Source organism: Pleurodeles waltl, chromosome 4_1 (assembly GCF_031143425.1).
Source record: "Pleurodeles waltl isolate 20211129_DDA chromosome 4_1, aPleWal1.hap1.20221129, whole genome shotgun sequence".
In the NCBI taxonomy this organism is placed as follows: domain Eukaryota; kingdom Metazoa; phylum Chordata; class Amphibia; order Caudata; family Salamandridae; genus Pleurodeles; species Pleurodeles waltl.
The window spans coordinates 248,618,303-248,646,259 of NC_090442.1; the positions used below are offsets into that span (position 1 = coordinate 248,618,303).

The 27,957-nt window shown below is 42.7% G+C and overlaps 1 protein-coding gene across 3 annotated transcripts in view; it reads left to right on the plus strand.

Annotated features, from left to right (window-relative positions):
* Positions 1-27,957, plus strand: part of WNT7B (Wnt family member 7B) — a 293,293-nt gene that overhangs the window by 254,070 nt on the left and 11,266 nt on the right. For all 3 annotated transcript variants that reach the window (XM_069228250.1, XM_069228249.1, XM_069228251.1), the window contains exon 3: positions 2,835-3,106. In XM_069228250.1, coding sequence (XP_069084351.1) covers positions 2,835-3,106 — 272 coding nt within the window. The remainder of the gene's footprint in view (positions 1-2,834; positions 3,107-27,957) is intronic.

The window sequence follows — 27,957 nt, forward strand, 5'->3', positions numbered from 1 at the left end:
GGCGCCAGGGGCTCCTAAATATGTCCCATTATGTGTTATAGTTCCAAAGTAAGTTCCAAGATTGGAATATGACCATCTCAAATCATATTAGAACATTGGAATGTTGGCAGCTCCATTGAAAACAATGGAGTGCTCCGGGCTTTTACTGGCCGGTAAAAGCCGGCAGCGCCAACATTCCAATCTTCTTTGTTCACAGCAGCAGCTGTGAACAAAGCCTCACGGAGCCTGAGGGGATTTTAATCCCCTCTGGTTCTGTGAAGCCTTTGTTTTATTTAGGAGAACATTCTGCCCTCTAATGGCAGAATGTTCTAATAGCCTTAGAACCCGTGTAGCAGGCTCTCCCGTCTATTAAAGGCCCTCTCCCTTGTTAAAGGCCCTCTCCTTCGGCTCGGGCCTTTAATGCCGGAGCGGGCCTTTAATAGCCAGTAGAGCCCGCTACGGTGGATTCTAAGGCTATATTAGCCTACCTTTAAGAACTGCACACGACATGACACTTGAGCAGAGCACCACAGATCAGTTTTAGAACACTAATAACCCCTAAGGAAAGCTGCCTATGTGTCTCAATGTGTGGATCTCTTTATCTGCAGATGAGATGAACAGGAGACATGAAGATATCTCTTTGTCAGGCGACTGTCACTCCTTCACCTGCTTTTGTCTACTTACATCAAAGGCTGCATGTTGCTCCTTTTATCCACTCCTGATCTGACCCCTGAACCTGTACCAATACCAGGCTGTGTGCGAGAAATATTGATACGCTCAGCAGGACAAAAGAATGGCTCGAAACTGCATTATTAAAGAGGTTGCAAATCAAAGTACCCCTTTTCCCCTCAACAGCACAGCAAATCTCACCCTTCATTTTGCACCCACCCACTCACTTGATTAATTATGATCCACACAAAGCACTCAAAACAAATTACATGTTGGTAAGAAAATACAAGGACACAATTGGCAAGAAAAAGCAAACACCAAATAGTTCTAGTGCCAATAAAGTCCGATTTACAAATTGATTTATGAGCACGTGAAGTATACTTTTAAGTACTCTTGCCTTTGTGAATTAGTCCCAAAACGTACCACTCCCTATCAGAAAAAGTGCGAAGTGGGCACAGTGCTTTCTTTGAGTACTAATTGCATATGAATATGCCCTAAATACTTTTGCAGCTAAGTCACAAAAAGCTTTGAAGGCGTTCAACTTTATGTATTCCAAAACACCTTTGTGATAGGCTCCAATGTCATTCCTAGCAGATGTAATCGTAAAACGTCCCATGTCACGATTAAATTGTGCAACTCATTTGTTGATCACTAATGGTCTAGTTACATTGCAAATGTATACAAGTAAAAGATATTGCATAGTTTTCCAAAAAGTGTCAAAGACAGTAGGAGAAAATAAACAATAATTTCACTAGAGATACACTGATATAAACCTCCAAGTACATTTATAAAAATTAATTGCAAAATTCCAGTTTTTATAATATACGCAGTTTAGGCATCCCACTTCTGTAAAGAAGTATACCATTTTTAGGGTCGAGTCTGCGTTGCATGCGCTCGCGCATGCGTATCGCAGCAAGACGCTTTAGTATTTAGAAAAGGGCTCGGAGCCCTGTCAACTTCACGTCAGTGTTTTTTATTAGTTCGTGGGCTTGCCTGATAAAATCTGCTTGCTTTCATTAGTCGAAGGCACATATACGTCATGCCTTTTCCGGTAGCTAGCCCTCCTCGAGCGCAGCGACCAAGTACAGAAAACATGCGAGGCTCGCTGTTTTCCATCGGGCTCGTGGACTTCTTTTTCTCTAATTTACGAGCGCGATCTTGATGGCAGAAGTCGATCGCTTTACATAGTTAATTTCACTTTTTCAGGTTATGTACATAGATGCACTTTTGCCCGATAGGTGAAAAGTCGGGTTAGGAGTTTACAACGTGATCAGCTCTAACATGAGCAAACGCGAGACCCGTTGCATTGTAAATGCTTGTTGTTATTGCAACGTCCACCACACTGTGCAGATTGGAAGGGGGCTGTTGATTGGTACTGTGGTGTTAGGATGACTCTGGAAGGATAGATAATTAAGGTGCACAGTTTGACGCTCTTGAAGACGGTGACTTGTGATGATTGCCGAAAGAACCCTACTGCACTTCGTTATTCTGAAAAAGTCTGTCTGAGACTTATTAGATAAATATTCTTGATGTCACATGTTCTTTTACCTAAAATGTACTTAATGCAAACTGTTTCACCAACTAAGCAAACGTACAGAAAGGTTTGAGAAGCATTCAGGGTACTCTCAATGATACATGACATCAACTGGCCTTAAATGATGATATACATTCGTTGTTCTGTGTTTGCATGGTGGGGTTGTTACAGAAGGCCGTTCTGGGAACAGCAGTCATTTTGTGAACATAGTACTTAAGGGGCACTATTCAATTATTGCTGTATATGCACTGTGTATCTGTAAGCTCCTCTTTATCAGCATCACCACGCACACCATTGTTAGTAGAAAATAGTGGGACTTAGTTAAAAAGTCATCCTACAAACTAAACCGCTGTACTTTATTACATGCTCTTGAAAGCGCACAGCTGGGCAAATTCTCCCAGCATTACTATAAATAACTTTGTTATTCTGAAATTGAAAAATGGTAGCTTAACTTATCCACTAGATATCAGGCATTACACCATACAATGCAGAGGAAAACTACAATGAATTCAGAGCTCCTATGCTAGCAAAAACCACACACAAATATGACACATAATGGTGGTAACTATTTTGCTGATTTCTGTTGCCATGTTTACTCTTTATCGAGCCTTGCCTTGTTTCCTACCCATCATTTCTTGAATTTTCTCCACAGGAAGTAGGGAGGCAGCTTTCACCTACGCCATTACCGCTGCTGGGGTTGCGCACGCGGTCACCTCTGCCTGCAGCCAGGGCAACCTAAGCAACTGTGGCTGCGACCGAGAGAAACAGGGCTACTACAACCAGGAGGAGGGATGGAAGTGGGGAGGCTGTTCCGCAGATGTCAAATATGGCATTGAATTTTCCAGGAGGTTTGTGGATGCCCGAGAAATCAGAAAGAATGCGCGGAGGCTGATGAACTTGCACAACAATGAAGCTGGAAGAAAGGTACACTAACAAAGGCGTGGATGCAATGTGGGTATTTGCAGGGACATTTGGAGTCATTTGTTTTACATGAAATGCAACAGACATAATTATAAAATGCATGCAATTATCTAACTGTTAATATTCTTGCTCCCTTTAACCCTTGAAAATAAATTGTGGAGGGCCATACCAAACCTCTATATGTTCACTGCCAGGATCCAAGACAACTCTCTCTAGTACCTAAGACAACTTCACACATTTCTAGGTAAGGGAGGGACAGGGGTAAATAATTTAAGTTTCTCTGGCATTTTAGGACAGTTCAAAGAGAGCAAAACGAGCTACTTTCATTGTCTGTTTAGAGATAGATCATATCCTAAGGAACTACCAAGTAAGTTATACCGAAACTCCTTTTAGAGAAGCCTTGTCACACTTTGTAAAATAGGTTTTCATGACTTGACAGTAGTATCTGCTTTAAAATCTGTGCTAAGCCTAATCTTGAAGATAGCCACAGAGCTCTATACCTAATTCCTGCTACACCTGGAAGGAATGTAATACAGTAGGATTAAGCAAACTATTGTGGAAAAGCAAAAATGCAAGTTAGGCCCAAATGCAAGAGGTTGTTTTGACAAACTGCACAAACGTGCCTAAAACATTTAAGTTTGTTCTGATGCATGGAAGAAGGAAGAATCGAGATATTATTGGGATGTCTCCTAAAAAAATAATAAATTTTCAGTGCTTCTTGGCTAATCAAGTGGGCACAGAAGACGATCAGAAATGATGAGTTTTACGTTTTATCTGAAGAAGAGTTGCTTTGGCTTGGTAAGGATAGCAATAGAAGCTTAGGGCCATATGTACGAACACTTTTTCCCATAGACACAGAATGGGTAAAAACCTTTGCTACATCTGGCCCTTTGTTCCTTAGTCGGTGTGCTCGGATTGCGAAACACATTCTTTGCACATGCGTATCACTTGCGAGACGCTTTAGTAGTTAGAAAAGGGTTCGGAGCCCCATCCATGTCACATCAGTGTCTTTCATTGGTTTGTGGGCTTGCCTTTTAAAATCTGCTTGCTTTTATTAGTGGAAGGCATCCATACGTCATGCCTTTTCCGGTGGTTAGCCCTTCTCAAGCGCTGCAACCAAGTACTGAAAACATACGAGGCTCGCTGTTTTCCATCAGGTTTGTGGACTACTTTTTATCTTTTTTCGCAGAGCGATCTTGCATGGCAGAAGTCAAGCGCTTTGCATGACATCGACCCTGTTACATAGTTAATTGCACTTTCGCCGGTTACATAGATAATTGCACTTTTGATGATAAATTTCACTACGAGTGAACTGTAGCAGCACGATCCCGTTCTTTTTTTCTATTTAATTGTGGCAAGAAAAGTCCAGTTGGGAGTTTACAACTGCTAATAGTTCTAACTCAGAGAAATGCGAGACCCATTGCATTGCAAATGCTTGTTTTAGTATGTTCTGTGGATGTGAGGTAAGCTTTAATGGTTGGAAGAAGAGAGAAACTAGGATTCTGCCTTGCTGCTAAGGGCATCCGAGGGATGAAGATGTCCCATCGCATATTTGTGCTAATATTCTGGGGCATATTTTATTTCACTTCTCCTTCTGTAATATATTAGACCGTTTGTAGGTGTCATATTTTATGTTTTTTCACTCCTTTATGACATTTGGGGTTCTTGGCATAGTCACTTTAGGCACTAATTGTTCTTAAAGCCCCCAGTTGGCATTCCGGGAGGCTCTAGAGAAACATGACGGTTGTGGTGTGATGTGCAAAACGCTGATTATATGTGGGGAAAAGTAGGGATAATTAGAGCATTACAGATATTTTCAAGCTGCGTGTGACACCTAGGCTTCTGCTGCTGATCCTTGAAGTAGTTAATTATACTAACGTGGGTAGAGAAGTTCAGTCTAGTGCTCTGCTTTCCCCTGGGAATCAATAGTTTAACATTCAGGTAGTATCAGAATGGTGATTACTATCAACAGTTGGATGATGGTCAGATATGTTTATAGAATTTGGCACTGCTCTTATTGTCAATTATGTTCACAAAAGTGCAGAATTGTATGGCCAAAAATAAGAGTTATGAGCTGACCATCAGTGGACAACATGCAGGACATGGTGAAGCTGAGCAAGACGGGTACTTCGTTTTGAGTGACTACGACAGCTAAATAAGGAATGCCTCAGTATCAATGTATGACCTTGTGGTTTATACACTATCAAATATCTTACTATATCCCTGATCTGTAGGCATCAGGAAGCACTTCTTACTGTCTTAAGATACCCTGGTGGTCTCTTTCTCAATTTTGAGCAGTCTTGCTTTTGCCTGCGAATGTGGGTGTTGAATTGACCTTCAAGTTGGGATACCACATTTTTAAAGTATTTTTTACTATTATGTGGAAGTTAGCAATAGTTGTTGGTAGTGGCTGCATTAAAGGCAGTTGCTTTTTGAGTAGGGGCATAATGATGTCTTTGTTCAGGTCAACCAGGATAGGTACCTCCTTGATGACCCGGTTACCAAAATGTGTTGTGGGTAAGATTAAGGTTTCTGGACCTTTACTAGGGCTATGGTTAGTTCCTGTGTAAAGTGTGATGAACTAGTCTAGACAGGTTCTTGGTGGTGTTTTCAGGGACTGTGCCCATGAGAAGGCAAGGTTGGTAGCTGGTTAACTCGATCAAAGTCCTTGTTAGTGTGGAAAATGAACCTTAAGAGTTTGTTCAATTTTGCCATAAACTGTATGGATTTCATGTATGTTTAGGAAGATTATTTTGTGCACGAATCTTGCTGAGCTTCCATTTGAGCTGTTTCTTCTTTGCTATAAATAAGGCTGGAAGCAAGAATTTCTAATAGGGGGGTACACACAGAATCTGTTTGATCACCAAAACTGATCAGTGCTTCTAAAGGTACGGTCCAGATCAAGAGGATCTCAATGGAGGGAGAGTTTGCTTCTCCTCAAGAAAACTACCATGAATATATATACCGCAGTCAATTTTTGTCCCTACTCAAAATGGTCCTTCCTAGGAAAGCTTTTGATAGAAATCAGTCATTATCGAGCTCCATTTAATTATAGAATAAAACACCTCAGTCATTTTGATTCTGTGTTTAGACAAGAGGGGAGCTCAGAGACAATCGTTCTGTAAGTAATGGATGAACAGAGACAGGGAGTAGACAAAAACTGTGTCAGAAACATAACTGTGTTAGCTGCGTTGACAGAATATGATACAGTGGACATAAATTCCTATTGCAGATGTATGACTCAGGCTGGACTGTGAGACTTTGTCAAAGAAATTGTGTGTTCCTTTGCCCCATGCAACTTTTGATTTGTACAGTGCATCAGGTTTCATCATTTAGTCAGCCGGCAGCCTTCATTTCAGAATGAGGTCTTCATTTCTTTACCCTTGCAGATGAGAATCCAGATCCTGTTGTAATTGCTGAGGAAGGGCCAACCTCCTCTATTGCTTAGTGGATGTGAACCTGGGAATGCAGTAAAGTGGAATGAAGATCACCGGATGCAAAGCTAAGGTGCTGGTAGTGGTCAGAAGCAAAGGCAGTTACACCAGCGCCATCTGTTGTAAACTTTTCTCCAACACTTGAGCCAGTAAATGTACTACGAAAAGATTGATGTTCTCATTAGGAATGAGTTGCCTCTTTAGATCCTGTAAAATGTGCTGATAATGGCCTTTCATTTTCAAATGAGAAGTCAGATGACGGACGGTGTTGCCATGCATTCCAGAGACACACAGAGCAATTGTGGTCATCTCTCTAATTTCCTCATGCTTAGATTGCTGCAATGTTCATTAGCTGAGTCTCCCCAAATATTTAGCTGGCTTGTCTTCAAATAATTCAAAATATCACAGCCTATCTAGTAACATAAACCCCTATCGGTCACTAGCTTTTCCAAGGTTTTACATGCTAAAGAGGCTGCCTGGTGAATCTAGAGTTTTCTTTAAATGTCTTTCTCTGGCCCAGAGGGCTTTCCATCTGACTGGCCCTGGCAGCTCATTGCTCAGGACATGCTATTTTCGTTGCATCAAATGGCCTTCTTCCACCTTGCAGTTAGATGTTAGAAGAGTCTCCCACAAACGCGTCTGTGGAAAATAATTTTCATGATGTAGGAGGGGAATAGCTGAAGGTTTGTTAAAGTAAAAAGGGCATGTACCGTAGCAAGGAGAAAACGGAGAGTGTATGTAAGTCTAACTTTGTGAATGAGGCCCATACATCCATGATGTTCTTTACGAAATGCTCGGTGATTGGTTAGCACTGATTTAGTTGCAGTTAAATGACCAAGGAGCAGCATCCTAAGGCTGCAGGATGCGAAGGATCATTGAAGTTGGCAATGGGGCACGGGCCAGCAAGTGTAGGGCTTTGTGCCACACTGACTTCAGTTTCTAACACCTATTATCATTAATTCCTATTGACATCACTGCACACTGCCACTGGGTGTCCTTTAACCCCCGGCTGTGGGTGGTGGAGCTAGCAGCTGCTATTGATGGAAAAATCTTAGAAAATAGACATGCAATTTTCTACCAGTCTATCCCTGAAAATACAATGTGTGGAGCCAAGTTAGTTTCTGACATGCTTCAGGCTAATGGAAGTGAACAGCTTTGCACATGGGATAAGATCCAACAGAGAAATCCAAATAAATATATTCTCTTTCCCTATCCCAATTTTCTTATTAAAGAATATTACGTGGCTTCACACTAGCATATTTCAATAGTGTAATTTATATGCAGTTGGATGCTTAACATGATATCTTTGAAAATTGTACACTGAAAACTTCACTGGTCAGTGGAGAAGAATGGGAGGAATGAGAAGAGACAAGGCAAAAATGGGGTATGACAAAAGTCTTAAATAAAATATAGTTCAGCCATAAAGTATGTTTCCTCCACAAGAAACACATTATTCGATGGGTATCACTGATGGGTTACAACATCTCAACTTTGACTTCGAAGGTTCGTAAGGGGGACAAAAATGAAAAGTTTGTCAACTTCACCAAAGCTGGCATGCAGGTAAAATCGCTTGCAAAAAAATCGTATGCCTGCTCTCTGAGTAACCATTCAGTATTTGTAAATTTGAAAGAATCGAATATCATTTTGAGGCTGGAAAATTAATTTTAAAAGATATAAGAATACCCCAAAACATGTTAGTTTGTGGCTGTTCACCATGTGTTCCACATTTCAACAGTCACAAACATGCCTCTTGGAAGTGATTTACCCCCTCAACTTCACATTTTGTGGACACCTAGAGTGGATTTGCACTAGTAACTGAAGGCATTGGGCACACAAAAGAAAGCTTTTTAGGTGTCTCTCCAGTAAATCCCACAAACTCACAAGCTTTTGGGTACTCATATATTGTTTGCAACAATCTTCCACCATAAAACTGAGTTGGATTTACGAGTGTCTAGGGAAATAATAAATCCCTTTTCAGAGTGGGAATGAGGAGGGAGCGCTCACAAAATCCTGGTGAGAAGCAGTTTCTTCATGGTGTAAAATATTTTGCCTGTGGAGAAACAAAGACATAACAAATACAAACTTGTAAGAAGTTGCAGGACAGTTGTAGGTACTGCTGTAAATCTGTGAGAATGTCTAAAAAGTCAGAAATGTGCTCCAAATGTAAACTTAGCCTACAATAGCAAATTTGTTATGTTAATCCCCTCTACCAGCTCCGCATCTGCTAGATCAATAGGATTCTGTATTAAAACATATGAAGGACAGCATGCAGCCATGGAGCACCACTTAGGTATCTGCCAGACATAACACTCTCATCTTTGTCTCTGAAGGAATCTGCTTTCAAGCGCTATGATGCTCTTGCCACAATACGGTGCTTCAGTATTGAAAACTTTAACTCAGAACCACATAGGCCATTAAATTTCAGGTAAAGCCAACACAGGTGATCATTTTAATGCTGTCTTAGTGACATGAGCAAGGGCTTGATCTTATTCTGCAGGCAGAGAGAATAGAAAGAAAATTGCAGCCCCTGAAGATGGTGCTGGTCTTGGTCAATTCAGTATCTAGGTGATTCAACAGGTATCATGTTCCTGCTCCTAAGTCATTTTTGATGACCCCCACCTGCCACCATGTTTCTAGAGTCCTTATTTCTTGGTCCTAGGTGCAATCCTGAAGAGTACATGCAGGAAAGTAAATCTGGGCGCACCTGCAAAGATTTTCTTCTGCAAATTTCGTGTTTTTCAAAACACTGCAACTTTTGCAAAGTTTTCGTTTAATGCATGATCCTCCTCCAATCCAGGAAAAGTTAGATTTTGCTGGAAAATCCATTTCAAAAGCAATATTTATCCCAGAATTCTCTCGTACAAGTATTCTGCATGATTTGATTTTGTGGGCTGCACTTAAGTGAGCAAATACCTTTGAAAATAGGGCTCCAAATATTTCTCACCAATTGCCCTGCCCGCAGGGCTGGCATTTATCATGTGCGAGCTGGGTCCACGCTTTTAGTAGGGCGCAGGACCTGCGACGTGGCTCCAAAGAATAGTTCATTTCAACACTATTTTATGAGGCTGCTGGTGCCCGTCTGCGCTTTGACTGATTTTATTCTCATGGCTCTCCTTTCTCTTGCCCCCCCTCACCTTCCTCCTACCTTCCAATCTTTTTCAACACAGACACTTAATGAGGTCAAATGGAAGATGGCATCAAATTTGGTGTGGGCCAGGGCACAATAGGAAAAGGCCAGCGCTTTCTGTCCCAGAGCTAGAACAAGTGTAAGTCAAATTAATTGTTGCATCCGGGATATTTGATGGTTTGTAGAATCCAGTTGTCAGGGGCTGTAGCACATCACTCTTTGATGTGAACTAGGGAAAGTAGACGCTTCTGCACAGTCCTTTTTTCAACACTTTAGAAAGTGGCAGCCACTGAACGTGTTGTCAGGTGGCTTTCAGATCATTATGCTTTCAATGTTTCTTTTTTTAGCGCATAGGGAGAATGCATAGCTCACTGAGCTAGGCTCCATGCCATGAAAGCAGCAGCTCTTTGCTTCACTACAAGCCATCTTTTTTAGGCATAAAGCATACTCCTTACCACACGCCCCATCATCAAATAACCAAGATGACAGACCAGGAGGGTCTGGAGCCATAATCTATAGTCTTATCTCATAAAGACACTGGTGGAATGTTTACCTTCTGATTTCCAAAATTTTTTCAGCGGAATAGTGGTTGTCGACTATTCGGCGGTGGGGTAAGCTGCAGGCTGGATCCTAAGCTGGTCTTGATGATGATGGTGGGTTGCTGAAGAGCAGGGTCCTTGCGCAGTCACTGACAAAGGCGGGAAAGCTCCAACCAGCTGAAGTCAAACGTCCCTTCCTGGGGAGGCCTTGATGGGATGCTGCATCAGTGGTCAAAGAATTGCAGCAAATGATTCTTGCCTCTGCAAGATGTTTTCATCATTTCATCCTTCTGTGTGTCCCCCTCTTCTGCAAGCCTGAAACCTGTCTATGGTCTGGAGGGCTCTCAGAACCTTTGAGAACCTGTCAGAGAAATCTCTGAGGTTCCTTTCTCAAAATGCTTTTCTTTGTAGTCATTAGTTCTCTATGTGAGGCGGGAGAACTATAAATTTATGCCCCCTTTAAGATTAAGTGTCAGATGTTGTTGTCTAAGGATGGATCAGTATTCCACTGTGGTCAGTAGTTGATCATGCAATCTCAGCACAATTCGGAGGTGTCATAGGGAGGAGCGTATTGCACCTCAGTGATGTTGGGGGAAGGTAGGGAATCTATATGGAATGGACCACCTATTTAAGAAGAGTAGAACCCTAAATAGGAGTTTGGAGGACGGTGTACTGTATCACGACCGTGACAGATATCGCATTTGCCTTATTACAAATTTATCATATGCATCCTATGGAAGAGTTTGAGGCCTTCACCTACCTGGGCAGCGTCACAGACAAGCAGGGCAGAACAGACACTAATGTCAAGACAAGGATCAGCAAAGCAAGGTCTGCCTTCATTCAGCTAAGGAAGATCTGGAGCTCCAAGGACATAACATTGCAAACCAAGATCAGGCTTTTTAACACCAGTGTAAAATCAGTCTGTCTGTATGGACCATAAACTTGGAGGACAACAGTGACCACCACCAACAAATTCCAGACTGTCATCAACACCTGCCTAATGAAAATCCTCCAAACCCGCTGCCCAAACACCATCAGCAACAACAACCTATGGCAGCAAACTTTCCACCTCCCTACTCATGAAAAAATCATGAAAAGAGGCTAGGACTGGAGAGGTCACACCCTCCACAAGCCTGCATCAAATATCATCAGGCAGGCTCTGACCTGGAACCCTCGAGGAAAAAGGAAAAGAGGAAGGCCATAAAACGCCTGCCACTGAGCACTGAGGCCTTGAAGCTGACTGCTAGGATAGCCCAGGACAGAGATGACTGGAGAGTCCTGGATGATGGCCTATACCCCTGAGAGGGGTAGAAGGCGTAAGTAAGTATGGCACTTGTAATACTTGAGATGGGCTATCTATCACAATTGTGACAGAGTATATCATCCACTAAACTCTAAATTAGGCCCTAGATAACTAGTTTGTTATGTTTTAGTTCAGACTGTATTGGCTCTACACACTCAACGGCTTTCTTTAGTTAATGAGCCAAGCAAAAGGAAATAATGAATTATGAGCAGAAGCAGTCTCCTTTATCATAGGTTATTTGGGGCTGCTCAGTGGCTGGAAGAGTGCCTTGTGGGTCAACTATAGAGTTATCTGATTTTCCAAAATATCAAGGGAAGCAATATGGTCCATCACTCACATTTCATGTGGCTCTACTAATTACATATCAGAGAATTAAAATATTTAGAGCAGTTCTTAGCTAAAATTATATATGGATTATAATTTGTGTGATTGATATATAGTTAGATATGTATGTGTATATATCTATATATAATATTGTTTCAAATCCGGAAGACACCCAAGGCTTGCGGCTCATGCTCAAATGCCACCGCTTCAATATTTTTAAGAGTCCCGCACTCCAGTCGAGTGCAAGGAACAAGCCCCTCCAATTGATGTTCTTCAATATTATTTATAGAAGAACAACACAGTATTCACACAGGTCTTGATCACATGACCTGTAGGTAATTAATGTTACTCTAAAAGCATTAGGTAATGAACAAAAGAAAAAAGAAAAAACTGCAGCATTGTTTCCATGTTACCATACTCATGTCAAAATGTTTCCACCTTCAAAAATAAATCAAAGTGCGCGCTCTTGCGCAATTACTATGTCTTCATAATTCAAAAAAACATATGTACAGGTAGTAGTGGTATTGTTACCACGCCTCCAATGAGTTAAATATCTATGGTAGTGGGTGACAGTGAACTGCAAAAAGATATAGTCCATATGGTGCTAGTCAATATTTCAGCCTTACCACCCAAGGCATGAGCATCAGTGATCCCCCAGGGAACCACTAGAACACTTTTGTTTAAAAAAATATCAGAAGCACTCGACATATGAGTCCCATATAAGTCCTGAATCTAAACAGTTAGGATGCGTAGATTGCAATTAGAGTTCATCTCTTTTATTAACACACAGAGTGTTCTCTTCTACAGCCGACACGTTTTTCATCACATCCGTGACTTCTTCAAGGCGAGCCAGGAACTCCTCGTTTTTCCACAACAGCATTTCCAGATTGAAACTTATCAGGGTCTCATTGTGGGTCGAGCTATGCATTTCTAGGACCTCATGTTACTTATGTGGATACTCGGGCGTTACTTGTATTGAGCAGTGGACTACTTTGGCAGTGCCAATCAAGTTTTTTTGTAACTAGATACTACTTTAATGTTGACCTTCTTCCCTAGTGTTTGTATTCAACATGACTGAATGACAATTTGAGAACGTTGTCTCTGGAATTTCCATTGTGTAACTTAGATATTACCTTCCAAGGCTTTTTACGGATCTCATTATTTATGCTCAGTCATCCTATGAAGTCAATATATAACTAGATACAAGTTTGAGACTGACGTTTCTGGAGTCTAACAAATCAAGAAAATGCTACTACCTTTATGGAGAAACTGTTTATTTGAAAAACACATAAAAGCTCTTCTGGTGTGTGTACCTTGACCCTAATGATAATCTGCTTAGGAGATAGGTTTCTCTGGTGGAAATCTGTATTTTTCAATTGATTAGTCTAATTTAAGATTCTTACTAATGAAAAATGCAAGCAGAAATGATGATATTAAAACCGACATTACCCGTACATTTAATGGCATCGACTGGGTTCTGTGCATTAATAATTGCAAAAAATGCCTTCCTGAGCATTCTCCCTCGAAACAACAATACAATGGGCCAACCCTGTTCTCTGGGAGAACAGCTCCTAATTGCACAGAAATATTAGTGTTGCCCATTCACACCACAGACTTTCTTGAGATATCTCAGAATTTAATCCAATTTGCCTTTTCCACTACAATCTACATGAGACACATTTTTGGTGCAGGCCTCGTCTGTTTTTCATTGCTTAAATCAGTCGTGTGCCACCACACCTAATCTCAGATACAGTTACGCACATGCACCATGTACCCACCCATAATGCACAAAACATTAGGATGATGGGTAGCAGATGTCAGTCTGTAAAAATAAACAGATGAGCTTCATGTATTAGAAATATGTCTGCTGCGGATTTATGCTATTCAAGAGAATTGATGTTTACATTTAAAACATGACATGAAAGTTGCTCGTGGTTCTAAGGCGTGCCACTGCTTGTCATGTGCAACCACAAATTGTAAGATAGCGCTCACAAACACCATAGGAACTGATTCACAAAAAAGTGTCACGCTATGCATTTCAGACTTTTAATTTGCATAAATGTATCTATTATTAGTGATTATTAAACTGCTATGGCAGTTTGAAGACATAGCTATGGAAACTACGGAGTTCCAGTTATAGTGCTACTGCTCCCTGCAAAGTTCTGCATGGCATGTATTAAATGGGAATACAGATGTGTAACTATGATAGGAAAATGTTTTCTTGGAAATGTTTCTGTGTGGCCTTCAACCCACCTGTTTTGCTGACTTTGTTTTTACTGGCCTTAGGACCCAGCACATTTTACCACTGCCAACCCATGCTAAAATGATTTTGGTCTCTCCTTAAAACATGGCAGTATTGGCTTTTACCCAATTGGCATATTTAAATTCCTTGTAAGTCCCTAGTAAATTCACACTACCTGTGCCCAGGGCCTATAAATTAAATGCTACAAGTGAGCCAACAGCACTGATTGTGCCACTCACTTAAGTAGAACTCTCAACATGTCTCAGGTCTGGCATTGCATCCTGTGTGTGCAGTTTAGACTGCCATTTCGACCTGGCAAAATAAACCTTTACCCCAGCCCAAACCTTCCTTTTTAATACATGTAAGTCACCCCAGAGTAGGCCCTGGACAGCCCAGAGGGCAGGGGGCAGTGTATTTTAAATGCTGGGTATGTACATGTTAGTTTTACATGTCCTGGTGGTAAAACAACTCTTAAATTCGTATTACACTACTGCGAGGCCACCTCTCCTATAGGATAACATTGGAGTTACCTTATTCCATTTAATATGTGATCATTTCCAAATGGGACCAAGTAACCAGTTTCATGTTTGGTGTTTTTGGAATTGTAGTGAAAATTTCTCTCTCATAGTAATGTTGGATTCTAAATTGCAGCTTTGAAAATGCCACTTTTAGAAAGTTGGCATTTTCATGCCTTACCCATTTAGTGCCTACACTCTGTGTCTGGGTCACATGACTAGGTACAGCTGAGAGTTTGGCTTTGTGTATTCCTCCTAGACAGCCACACAAAACAGAGAGCTTAGGTATGCCTGGATGGGACATCACTGTCAGGATGGGACGGGGGGACCTGGGCACAGCCATACTTACACTTGAACAGGCTGTGTCCTGACACCACAGAAAGGACTGCATACCCCTTGTAGTTAGTCTAGAGCCAAGGTAGGGAAGGCAGGAAGCCTGTGAACTTGCAAAAGATACAACTGGCAGCTTCTCCCACTTCAAAGGGAGGCACAGTTATCAATATCAGATCCCAGACACCAACTCTTCAGTATACTTCTGGACCTGTATAGACTGCCAGGAAGAAAGACTGCTGTGGTATAGAAAGGACTGCCATTTTGCTGGACTGCTGCTCTGAAGAACTGCTGCCCTGCTGTGCTGGCCTGCTGCTATACTCTTGCCTTTATGAGAACAACTGGACCTGCATCAGTTGAATCTAGGACCCCAGAGTGACTCTAAGTGATAGTTGGCTGGCCTCCTGACTATAGCTCAAGGGACAGAAAGCTTCAACAGCCTTGATGCCCGCAACTGGACTTTGCCATCTAAGAGTCCTACCTTGGCAAGTGGTGTCACCCCAGTCCTGGACTGTTGTAAATGGGCATGGTGTTCTGCTAACCGAACTCTGGATCCAGCAGAACCGATGCATCTCCTCTACTTTGCGGTGCAAATCTGAGCAGAACTGATGCATCGCCTCTGCTGCAAAGATTCTCTCAGCACAAGGACTCCGCATCGACCTTGCAGCCTGCATTGGAACCACCGCTGTGCAAAGTTTCTCAAAGACAGAACTTCACATTGCAAATCTCTTGTTGAGAGTAGCCTTAATGATGAAGCATGTTCTCGCATCACAGCCTCATAACTCTATTTGGAACCGATGCATCACCCAAACTGCTCAATGCATCCTTGACACCAGACTTCACATTGCAAGCCCTCATCAACGGGATCCTCAATAACAATGAAGACACTCTCATTGCAGCTTTGCTGCTCCCCAGAACCGATGCATTGCCTCGGCTGTGTGATGCATTCTTGACATAGGGCGTCGCATTGCTTCTCAACCAGGATTTAAGTTACTTTTGGTGAGCGGGCCTAACTGTATCCCTGTAGCCGTTCAGTGCTCTATTGCGGTCGGCCTGAACTTGTGTCTTTATCCTGATCTGACACATTCAGATGTGCACAGTTGGCAGTATGTGCTTTTTGGCCCTATATTTACTAAAATGTTTAAATCTGCATATCTCCAGCTCTATTGATTGTAGTTTTATGTTTTGTCCTTGTTTTATCTACTAACATTTTTTTCTGTTTTACTAAATTGGTGAGGGATTTGTGCTGTGTCATCACTTTATTACTGTTTGAACTGCTGCACAAATACTTTACACATTTCCTCTAAATTAAACCTGACTGTTCTGTGCCAAGCTACCAGAGCTTTGAGCACAGTATAATTTGGGGTGTGCTTGTGCCTCACCCTGACAAGAGTTCACCTCCTCAACCAGTTACACAGTTTCCCACATTGACAAAATCATTTTCCCTATAAAGGTCTCTCAATGCATCCTTTTTAAAGATGAGGATGAGCACTTTAATTTACAGTCTTGGACAGGCAATTTCTGCTGTGTTTGACATGAGTACAGTGGTGTGGGGTTCTGGGATGGCAAAAGCCAAGCAAAATGTTTTGAAATGCTCACGGGCATAAAGGTTTATGGATGTTCACACCATTATTTATGGCCAATTCACAATATAGCCTCGTTTCCACTCCTAGCATCTGTACTTGTGACTGCAGATAATACGTGGTATTGAGAGACCCTGAGCATTCAAATATCTAGTCGGTGAGTGAAAATGTCTATGATTCTAATTCTGTGAATCACAATAAGGAAAGCTCCACTGGAAGTGAATTGTGAGTTGGCGTATCCTCTCATTCAATCCTGGGCCTCTCTGTGAAAGAGTGTCTTTTTGTGATGTGAAAACATGCCCAAAATGAGCAGAGTTTCAGGTATCTTTTACAAAGGCTTCGAATAACCCTTTGGGGGGGAGCAGTTGAGAGGCTTGGCTCTGACGTAAGTAACACTGTGAAAATCTGCGATCAATCCTTCCTTCAGTGATGATAGGAATGGGTGTTTCAGTCCCATCTCTACTAGAACTACTGCTCAGAAGCCAACGATTGCGCTGATGTTTATTTGATGTGAGAGCTGATCTCAGGCAGATTGTTGATAGACGTGTAATTGAAGTCCGCTATAGCTTCTCGGCACTGCACTCCCAAACCAATACGGATTCTGTTACAACCAGCATCTGGTTCAAAAATGTGCATTTCCACAAAGGCCCAGGCGAGCGTCACAACCCAAAATAAACAAAACCAAAAATGTTTGCTATTATTTTGTGCATATTTCAGTCCGTTCTGCTGCTGACTCTGCGTCGCCCTTGGATAAGCCCATCCAAGTACAAGGCCAGATCGGGATTTACACACACACACAGCCCCACCACATGAACCGGAGGTTGCCACTGCCGGTGTTCCACTCACCACCCCCCGTATAGTTAGATCAGTGTCTTAGACCCCCTCGGTGTCACAAACCACTTGGCTGAATGTCACCAATCACCCGGCCGCTTGCTGGCTTCCTTTCTCTAGATTGAAAAGAGGGAAACACGGGGTACAATCAGCGGACAATTAGGCAGACCCGTATCCTGAGACCAGGGTACCACAAGCACAAAACAGGAGAAGTGATTGCGGCCCTGCCAACTGGTCAGCTTTTGTGGTTGGCTTATGGATATGCAAATCATTTCCCCCTTTCTCAATGAACCGCATGTCATTTCATCTCATGAATATTCATGTTGGATTATCTGTCACCCCCTCGAGAAGTTCCTTTTTAGTGAGCGAAAGGAGTTAGGATAGACGTGATTAGGCGATCACATGGCGCATACTGGGCTTAGGCCATTGTTTCCTTTTACAAAACGGAGTGAATTTTACAAGTTCAGAACCAGTTCGGATCCTTAGAGGGTATAGTCTTTTGGTAAAGTGCACTAGCCAAAGGAACAAAACATTCCATTGAACTTCCAAGGTCTCCAGTGTACCAAGCCCGGGGCCTAACACTTAGACGCAATGCGCAAGGGCTTTCCGTGACCCTGGGAGGTCGCATGCACTTTTGTCTGTCAAGAAAGGATTCCCACTTTTCAATTGTTGTCTTTGTTAAACGGGAAGGCAGAATTCACTTCTGTATTTGCACCGCTCAATTTATTCCCATTACGAGGCGAAGTCGTTTTCTGGTCGGTATTTCACCCCACATAATTACTAATAGCAGGGGTATTGGTAAATCAGAGGGAGAATACTCCAGGTTCTGGATTTTGGGGAATAGTCTATGCAGTAAGTGGAGATTCTGCACTAATTCCCACTTGTGAAACACCCTAGATTAGAGGATTTTCTACTAATCTCATAATGCCCATCGGACTGGTAACACCTGTTAGCCATCAGCCTGGAATTAGAGAGCATCTCGTGAAGATGTCCTTAGACTAATCGCAGCACTTGGCTGAACAGGGCAGAATCAGAAACCTATTTGAGATAGAAGACTTAAAAATCGCTTCTGAAAGATGTATTTTCCAGAAAACCAGAAGGAATGGGCAAGACAAAAAAGTTTACATAGAGCTCTCTGTTCATTATGACACCTACTAAATAACGGGCTCAGGAGTAGAATTCCGATGTGGCATCAAAACCCAAAGTCTAATCTGTAAATAATACCTTCGATTAAACTTCAAAGTAACCCTGAACGGGAACAGAATGAGATGTTTTGTAGATTTCTATGCACATGCATCTGACTGTTCTTGTTGCTGCCACTCTCTCTCTCTCTCGCTGTGATGTTTCTTGCTGACTGTGGGTTATAAGCAAGCAGAAGTATATTCAGATGACTGACAGCTTCTATTATGCCGTCTAGAGAGGCCAATATTGCACGATGAGGTTAGCAAATTGAAATAGCGCGTTGTGTTTATAACAACATTTAGCTTTTAGATGTATATATGTACGGTGTTTCTTGTGCCCCAGAGCAGGTTGCCTTATGGCTCTTTCAGATCGCCTGCTTGTAACTCGTGGATACTGTTACTCAGTATAGCTAGGTAAGGTACAAGAATGGTGTAAGGCTATCCAGCATTCCAGTAAAAGCAGTATCTTTTACTGCAGCACTTCCAATATACCAATAAATGGCAATTTTGCAATCTATTTTGTGGTAACTTGGCACCTTCACTAGACCGCACCCTAAGGTTGCGTACACATTTACTTTGGCATATGGCAATTTCCAATTGGAGCTCTAGAGTGAAATAGTAGTTGTTGCTGTGGAAAGGTCCTTAGGTATGCGGTGAAGGGAGAGAGTTACACACCGTTTTCTCTATGGTGTTTTTAGTAAAAGTGTGGTTAAGAAGGTGGTAAGCACTCTCTGACTCCCAGCACTTACAGTTAAGCTGAAGTATTTTTAGAAAACTATTATTTTCAGCTACTTTCTGAAAAGAAGATAGTATGGTTGTGCTCTAGAAAGCCAAGCCAGTCAAAGTCAAAATCGCTTTATTTAAGTATTAAATAATTATCTTAAAAGCAGATACATTTTAAAACCACACATTACATAAAATGTGTAAAACAGTACAAAAAATCACCAAACAAATACAATATACTTTAAGAACTTAAGGCTCATTTCATCTTTGATTCAGAAGGCCATATGGGGCCAGATGTAGGTAGGTGGCAAATTGCGAGTTGCAATTTGCTATGCAGAACGGTGTCTCAGACGCCGTCTGCGAGTCGCTATGGGGTCGCAAAGACCCACCTCATTAATATTAATGAGGTGGGTCGCAATTTGCGACCCCATAGCGATTCAGGGCACTCACGGGGATGGAGGCCTGCTGTAGTCAGCAGACCTCCATGTCCGTGACTGCTTTTAAATAAAGCAGTTTTTTTTTTCAAAGTGCAACCCATTTTCCTTAAAGGAAAACAAGCTGCACTTTGAAAAATAAACCGAAACCTTTAGTTTCAGTATTTTTCAGGGCAGGTAGTGGTCCATTGGACCACTGCCTGCTCTGAAAAATTATTTTTAATGCCAGACACAAAGGGGAAGGGGTCCCATGGGGACCCCTTCCCGTTTGCGACTGGGTTACCATCCACTTCAAGTGGATGGTAACTGCGAGTCCATTTGCGACCGCATTCGCGGTCGCAAATGGAATTACATCGCGGTGCGAGTTGCAAATAGGAAGGGAACACCCCTTCCTATTTGCGATTCGGAAATGCATTTTGCGAGTCGGTTCCGACTCGCAAAATGCATTTCTACATAGCAAAGTGGCTTTAGCGACTCGCAAACGGCGTTTTTCGCCGTTTGCGAGTCGCTAAACCTTTGCTACATATGGCCCATGGTTCCTTACACATAGAGCATTTTTGAGAAATTAGCTGACACTAAAACAGATCCTTGCTAAACTCAGTGTCTGTAAGGCTCAACTCTAACAAGACTGAGATCCTCATTCTGGGACCATTCACATCAGCCTGGGATGACTCCTGGTGGCCATCGACCCTCGGCAACCCCGCATCCCAACAAACCACAAACGCAACCTCAGTGTCATCCTGGACTCATCGCTCACCATAACCGTGCAAGTCAACTCAATCACATCCTCCTGCCTTCACACACTCCAACTTCTCCGGAAGATCTACAAAGGGATCCCAAAGGACTGTCGCAAAACCATAGCCCATGCCATTGTTACCAGCAGACTTGACTATGGCAACACCCTCTACGCCGGTACCACCAATAAGAACCTCAAGAAATTACAGCACACCTAAAACGCCTCTGCCAGACTCATCCTGGACAGTCGCTGCCCCAAACATATCTCCAATCACCTAAGAAACCTCCACTCGCTCCCTATCGAGAAGAGAATTAACTTCAAGCTCCTCATCTATGCTTACAAAGCCCTCCACAACCTAGGACCTGCCTACCTCAACCACTGCATCACCTTCTACTCGATAAGTCCTCTCCACTTTGCACAACAAGCACTAGCCACCGTACCCCGCATACGGAAGTCCTTGGCTGGTGGGAGATCCTTCGCTTACCTCGCAGCAAAGAGCTGGAACACCCTGCACCTCAGGCAATCACCATTGCTACCCCAATTCAGGAAGGACCTTTAAGCCTGTCTCTTCAACTAAAGCTCAGAGTACCACTCCTGTGCACCTTGAGACCCTTACAGGTGAGTAGTTGTGCTTTACAAACTCTGATTGATTGATAAATATAACAAGGCTGCTTTATACTTAGGCAGCCCAAGCTAGTCAAGACTGGGATTAAAAAACACCTTGGAAGACTCAAATTAAATCTACAGAAGAAATCAAAATGCAGCAAACTCTGTGAACATTTTTCCTCATAAGGGCAGTTAAGGATGAGGAAGAATCATTTTGCCGAATTGGGAAACATAGCTGCCATCTAACATACCCAAGCCTAAACCTAGTTAGAAGGACTTTGGGCCAGATGTAGCAAAGAACCAATTTGCGACTTGCAAATTGCGAGTCCCTGCGACTCGCAATTTGCAAGTCGCAAATTGGTATGCAGTACGGTGTCTCAGACACCGACTGCGACTCGCTATGGGATCGCAATGACCCACCTCATAAATATTCATGAGGTGGGTCGCAAATTGCGGCCCCATAGCGAGTATAGGCACTCGCAAACATGGAGGCCTGCTGTCATCAGCAGACTTCCATGTTCGTGACTGCTTTCAATAAAGCAGTTTTTTTTTTTTTAAGTGTAGCCCGTTTTCCTTAAAGGAAAACGAGCTGCACTTAAAAAAACCCCGAAACCTTTAGTTTCGTTTTTTTTTTCAGGGCAGGTAGTGGTCCCTTGGACCACTACCTACCCTGATAAAATATTTTTGGGTCCATTCACAAACTGGAAGGGGTCCCCTGGGGACCCCTTCCAATTTGCGAGTGGGTTACCATCCACTTGAAGTGGATGGTAACTGCGACACCATTTGCGACCGCATATGCGGTCGCAAATGGTATTGCATAACACTCAGAATCGCAAATAGGAAGGGAACACCCCTTCCTATTTGCGATTCAGAAATGCATATTGCGAGTCGGTACCGACTCGCAATATGCATTTCTGCATTGGGAAACGCGTTTAGCGACTCGCAAACGGCAATTTTTGCCGTTTGCGAGTCGCTAAACGTTTCCTACATCTGGCCCTTAATTCCATGAGTTTATCACAAAATCCAAATATGGCTAAAACACTAAAGTGATTTGAATTAAAATATAATCCATGCAAGCCGGTCATATTCCAGAGACTGGGTCCTTGGACTCCCATGGATCGTTTCTGATCATACTTGGTGGAAATTCTGTGACTTGATCAAACAGAGGGTCTTGGTTGGAACATAATGTTGAATCAACCTTTTCAGGTAGTTTAATTTCTTTCTTTAGAACGCTTTGTGTATGGCACAGGAGTGCCTGAGTTGGTCATCCCCTTTTCTCAGATCGCAGGCAAGTCTCAGTATCTAATTTTGTATCTGTAATCAGTGTCATGTAAATAAGTTTAAGAAATGTTCCCATCAACTTTTTAACAAAGTTGTATTCAGTGTTTTATTTGTACTCTAACCTAAGTGCAGATACCCAAAGTTTTTCTTAAGAGCCCACCATTGACGCTGCCTTAGGTATCGAATACAAAAACTGCTTAACTTTCCTTCCCCTTTGTGCCTCTTTATTCCAAAACTCGATGTTGTTTCTTTAACCCACTCCAGCAGGTTTTCGTGCATTGTTGCTTTTTACCTTTTGTTGTTGTTTTCTATTTATCATACAATCTATTTTTATTCCTTTTTTGGCTTTTCACTCTTTCTTTGGATAAAAATATGAATATGGAAAACAACACCTGATCTCCAAAAAAGGAGTGTGGGTGCCCACCACATGCAATGTTAACTATCGGGGCAGTACAATTGTGTGTGTTTTTCGGCCAAGGCGTTGGTATTGTCTGACTTTCACTTGTAAATTCTTCATATGCCCTGAGAAGGATTACATGTATTATTTTCTCTTACTTGGGCATACTTGTCACCGAAGGAGAGTGAGTTATTGTTGTAGCAGTTAAGCAAGTAGGTTACCTCTGGAGCTGGCTTTTTAAGTACTCTTTGGTTTTGTCAAGATAAAACCTTATAATATCTGTACTGTTCTTTATCCTGCAATTTTGCACTGGGAATGACACTTATGGGCATATTTACAAGAAACTGGTGCATCAGTTTTCTTGCGTTGCTCCTGCCCCTCCTAACGACACCATGGGTGCACTGTATTTACAATACAGCGCACTATGGTGCACGTTAGGCCAATAGCATCAAACATTCTGATGCTGTTGTGGCTCTTTGCTGCACTAGGATAAAACTTTTTGACATTAATGCACCAAAGTGCAAGGAGGCCCATTGATTAAAATGGGTGCTTCACTTTAACAACTGCTTTGAGCAGGCATTAAAAATGACTCCAAAAATGGTGTACTGAAATCTTGTAAATTTCACTGCACCATTTTTGCATGCCTTCTAATGCCACAACTCCCCCCTTGCATACATTATGCCCGACGTCTGCATAATGTGGCACAAGGGGTCGCAAAGTTGTGCAATATATGCATTGCGCCACTTTGAAAATATGGCATTGCGAAAATTGCTTCCTTGAGCCACATTAGCGTACAAAAAAATGATGCTAGTGCGGTGCAAGGAGGCGGTAGGGCCGTGTAAATCTGGCCCTTGGATCTGACCTACGCATCTCCTGTATCAGGTCACAGTTGTGACTGTGACCTGATGGCATAGGATTTGTATTTTGCAGTTGGGAGGTGTAGAGGACTTACTACTTGCTCAAAGCCCATGTCTTTAAAAGTACTACAGGCGTCTGCTCCCTGAACGTCCTCGCTGCTCATAAACCAAAGATTTAAACTTAGATCTCTTGGGATTACCACCACAGTAAGTGGCCACATAAGAAGCAGCAGAATTGGCTATAACAGTTTCAGACAATCCCTCTGCATGAGTATGAGGTGGTATGTCCTGAGACGTTTTAAGGCATGGGCAAAGTCAGCAAATGCCTATTTAAGCCTATTTATAAAAACCTGTTTAAGCCCCCTACGTTTCAAGGCCTTTCTTTTCTGAAAGTTTAAGACAACTGAATATTGATTGGCATCACAAGGCCTTTTAATATCTGATACAGGGGTAATACATTGAATGTTGGTACTAACAGGAGGCACAAGATAGATCTTGCCGAGGGTCCCAAACATTCTCAAGACAAGGCTGGGCATAACTGTAAGCATCTTTGTAGAAGATACCAGGAGTTTCACAACTGAGGCCAAAACTAAGGGTGGCCTGGGGTGGGAAGAGTTATTCAGCAGCCTAAAGAAAACCAATAACCTAAGATCAGTTTCATCAGGGTTGACAAATAGCTGCCTTCACAAGCTTTCTGCACCAAATCCGACTTTACCTGTATTTACTGGATATTTTCATCTTGTACATTTCTACATGTTTGACCTCCTAAGATTAACATAGGGAAAACTGTGGGGGATGCCGAAAGCACAACTAAGTCATAATTCCAATCCTGGTAAAAATGAATTCCCATAGGATTTGGAAAAAATAAACCACTCATAATGAGGGCCTACATGTTCAAAGGAGGAGGGGCTATCATAACTGATGTGTGACTTGGCATTGTTAATTTATGGGCTATCTCTACCCCACTTCCCTTACCACTGACACCTGCCCTCCCGCTGTATACCCTCCTGGGATGGCAAGGGGGAAGGTGTGCTCTGATCCATAAACATGCCTGACTTCTGTTATAAGTACCAATTCCACATATTTGTCAGTCAGCATAGTCTTCTAGTAGTGCTCTGGGCACTTAGTGATTGAGCCTTTATTAACTGTTGGACCTGGCCCTTTTCCCAGAGTCTCCTCAGATTTTTGCCTTCTGTTGCTGAACTGGTTTTTGCCGCCATTAAGACTCTGTGCACTTTTCCCCTGCTAACCAGTGATAAACTGCTTGTGCTGTCTTCCTAAAACATGGTACAACTGGCATATACCCGACTGGTACATTTTAATTTACTTATACGTCTTTAGTAAATGGTACTCCATGTACCTAGGGCCTGTAAAGTAAATGCCACTAGTGGACCTGCAGCACTCATTGTGCCACCCACTAAAGTAACCTCTTAAAACATGTCTCAGGCCTGCTATTGCATTCTTTATACTGACCTTCCAACCTGGCAAAATAAACCTTTTTCAAGACCTAACCCTTCCTTCTTAATACTTGTAAGTCGCCACTAAGATAGGTACTATAGACTCATAGAGCAGGGTACATTGTATTTAAAAAGTAGGGCATGTGTACTTAAGTTTTATATGTCTAGCAGTGAAAAACTTCTAAAGTAATTTGTCACTGCTGTAAGGTCTATCTTTCCAATTGACTAACACTGGGGTACCTTATTACTTTTAATACATGCTAACTTTGCACTGTGAGTAGATAGAAATATACTGTTTACACTCAAATGAATTGTAATTTAAAATCCTCTTTTCCTAAAGTTGGATTTTAAGTTAGAATTCTGAAAATGCCACTTTTAGAAAGTTGGCATTTCTTTTCCTAACAATTTTTGCCTTCTGCCAGGGTCCTAGGTCATATGACTGTGAATGGCCCTACTTTTATGGTTTGCGTATTGCTTCCAGACAGTAACAAAAGGATGATTAGGTGTAACAGGATGGGTCATCCTGGCAGAAGACTGCAGAGGGCCTGTCCTCAGCCCCACTTACACTTCAAAGAGCTTTGCCTCCTGCACAGACAAAGGACGTTAATACCAGGCCTGCCCTGTCTTTTGTCACACCTAGACAATTTGGAGCCTTGTCAGGGGACAGGGAAGAACTTTCCAAAACCAGATGTGGGATAGGACAGGGAAGCAGCCCACACAAAGGCTGGCACCAGGTATAAATACTGGACCTCCAGAACTACTCATCATAACACTCCTGGTCCTGTGGAAGTTACAGAAGAATGACTGTCCTGCTGCCAAAGAAAAGTCCTGCTGTTTGAGGGCTGCTTTGCTGTCTGAGAAGAAAGACTGGGCCTACTTACCTTTATCCCAGGCTAACCCAGAGTGACTCCAAGGGTCAGTTGACTGGCCTCCAGTGAGAGCTACAGGGACACTATAAACTTCAAGGGCCTCTCTGCAACTGCCCCGCTGACCTGCTGCAACTGGACCTGCTTGAACCTGTAACTGGACCTGTCTGAGCCCTGCTGGCCTCTGCTGGAATGAATCCCTGATCCCTAAGAGGTGCCTCCCCAGGTCCTGAACCACTGGCTGGCATCAGAGTGTACTCTTCCTGAAGGAAAGGTGAGAAATCCTGAAGTTTTGGCTGTTTGCGACAGCGAACAGGCTCGTTTGCACAGACTGTGCCACACATGATGACCGCTTACGCAAAGCTCTGTTGAGCCTTGCTGTTCACCTCAACAGCACCTGCCAAGGACGACCAACAACGCGAGGCCCCCACTTCATGAGACAGCAATGACAGCCCGCGACACCAGACCAGCTCCTCACCCAACAGCGACGGCAGCCTGTTATGCTGGCCTGCTCTTTATGCTTCAGCGACAACTGTCCTCAACGCTCAACATCATCCTCGCAGCTTCCTCTAACGCAAACTGAACTCTTTGCACCAGACTTTGAAATAAGCGGGACTAACCTGGTCCATGTATCCGACCCCTGCTACTTCACGGTCAGCCTGAACTTGTGAATTTTCCTGGTCTAGTGTGACCAGATGCTGGGAGTGAGGCTTTCTGCTTTAAGACGCTATTTTCACTGAAAACCTTAACCCTGCATATCTCCGGTTTAATTTATTGGATTTTCATAGTTCTGGTATCATTATTTTAAAACTGACTTTGGTTTTCTTAATTGGGGAACCTCTGCATTTTGCAGAAATTTCAACTGCATGCCAAGTCCGGGTAGCTCACATATTTGATAAGAAATCAAAAACTACATTAAGCAACATGCTAAGAGTTTTTGGCAGGCAAAGGCAGGACTGTCTGGTGTTGCACATGATATGAGTCCCCAGAAGGGGCAGTGGTAAGTCTGTATTTGCCAAGATGCCCCCTTTCTTGTGTTATTGCTAACCCTCACCAGTCATTATTCTTTAGCTGAGATCACTTTGAATTGCAGGCAAAGTGTCTAAGTTATATTATTAATTGTATTACATGGACTTTAATGGTTTGTTTACTCACCGTAAAGTGTTACTAATAATGTCACACATAAGGCATTAACATTTCACACATAGGCCACTGAAAACATGGAAGTGTCACACACAAGCAGACTGGAATGTTGACAGCAATGGTTCAAACAGAAGACAGTGAGACAAAGAGCATAGATGTGACACTTGAGTTCAAGCTTATGCCTTTCCACACACTCTGAAGAAATGAGTAGTCAAGCGACTGTAAAGAAAATGTAGAAATACGCAAGGCCTGCAAAATGATGAGGAGAACTCCATGTTGTTAGGCACGGCTCCTCTGTGATTATCAAGGAGGACAGGGTTCTCCACTGGCTATCATGCAAGAATGGCAGCCTCTGACTTTGTCATCCACCCAGGTGTCCATGCCAGGGAACCATAACTTGCCCCTCAACCTTGTGATTGTCTTTACAAGACCTTTGTGACCTTGATGGGCCAGATGAACAACTCAGGCTCACAGACTCTAGGGTATTATCATTTGTCTTCCTCTGAGAAGCAGGCCTTCACCGCTGGTGCTAAGCTCATCTCTGACCCTCCAGATTTGGCCCATTGTCATCTGTCAGCACCTTGGTTCCATTCAGGAAGTTGCGCCACTGTCTCCTAAGAAGCACTTCTTTAAACTTTTATAGGCTCCTGTTAGACTTTGTCGCTTTCTTAATCTCCTCTATTGATAGCGCATGAGGGCAGGCATCATGCACTACCATCTGTACAAATTCTTCCACTCCTTCATCCTCTTCCCTCTCCCTAGGGCCAGTTTGTGCTTGCAAGTGTCTCGATAAGTAGGATGATGGGTTATTTACCCTGGGACGATACGTAATGTCAAATGAGTATGATTGAAGCTGTACGGCCCACTTTTTGATGAAGGGTGGAGCATTCCGAGATGTCCAAGCAAACAGGGGAACTAATGGCTTGTGGTCTGTTATGATCTGGA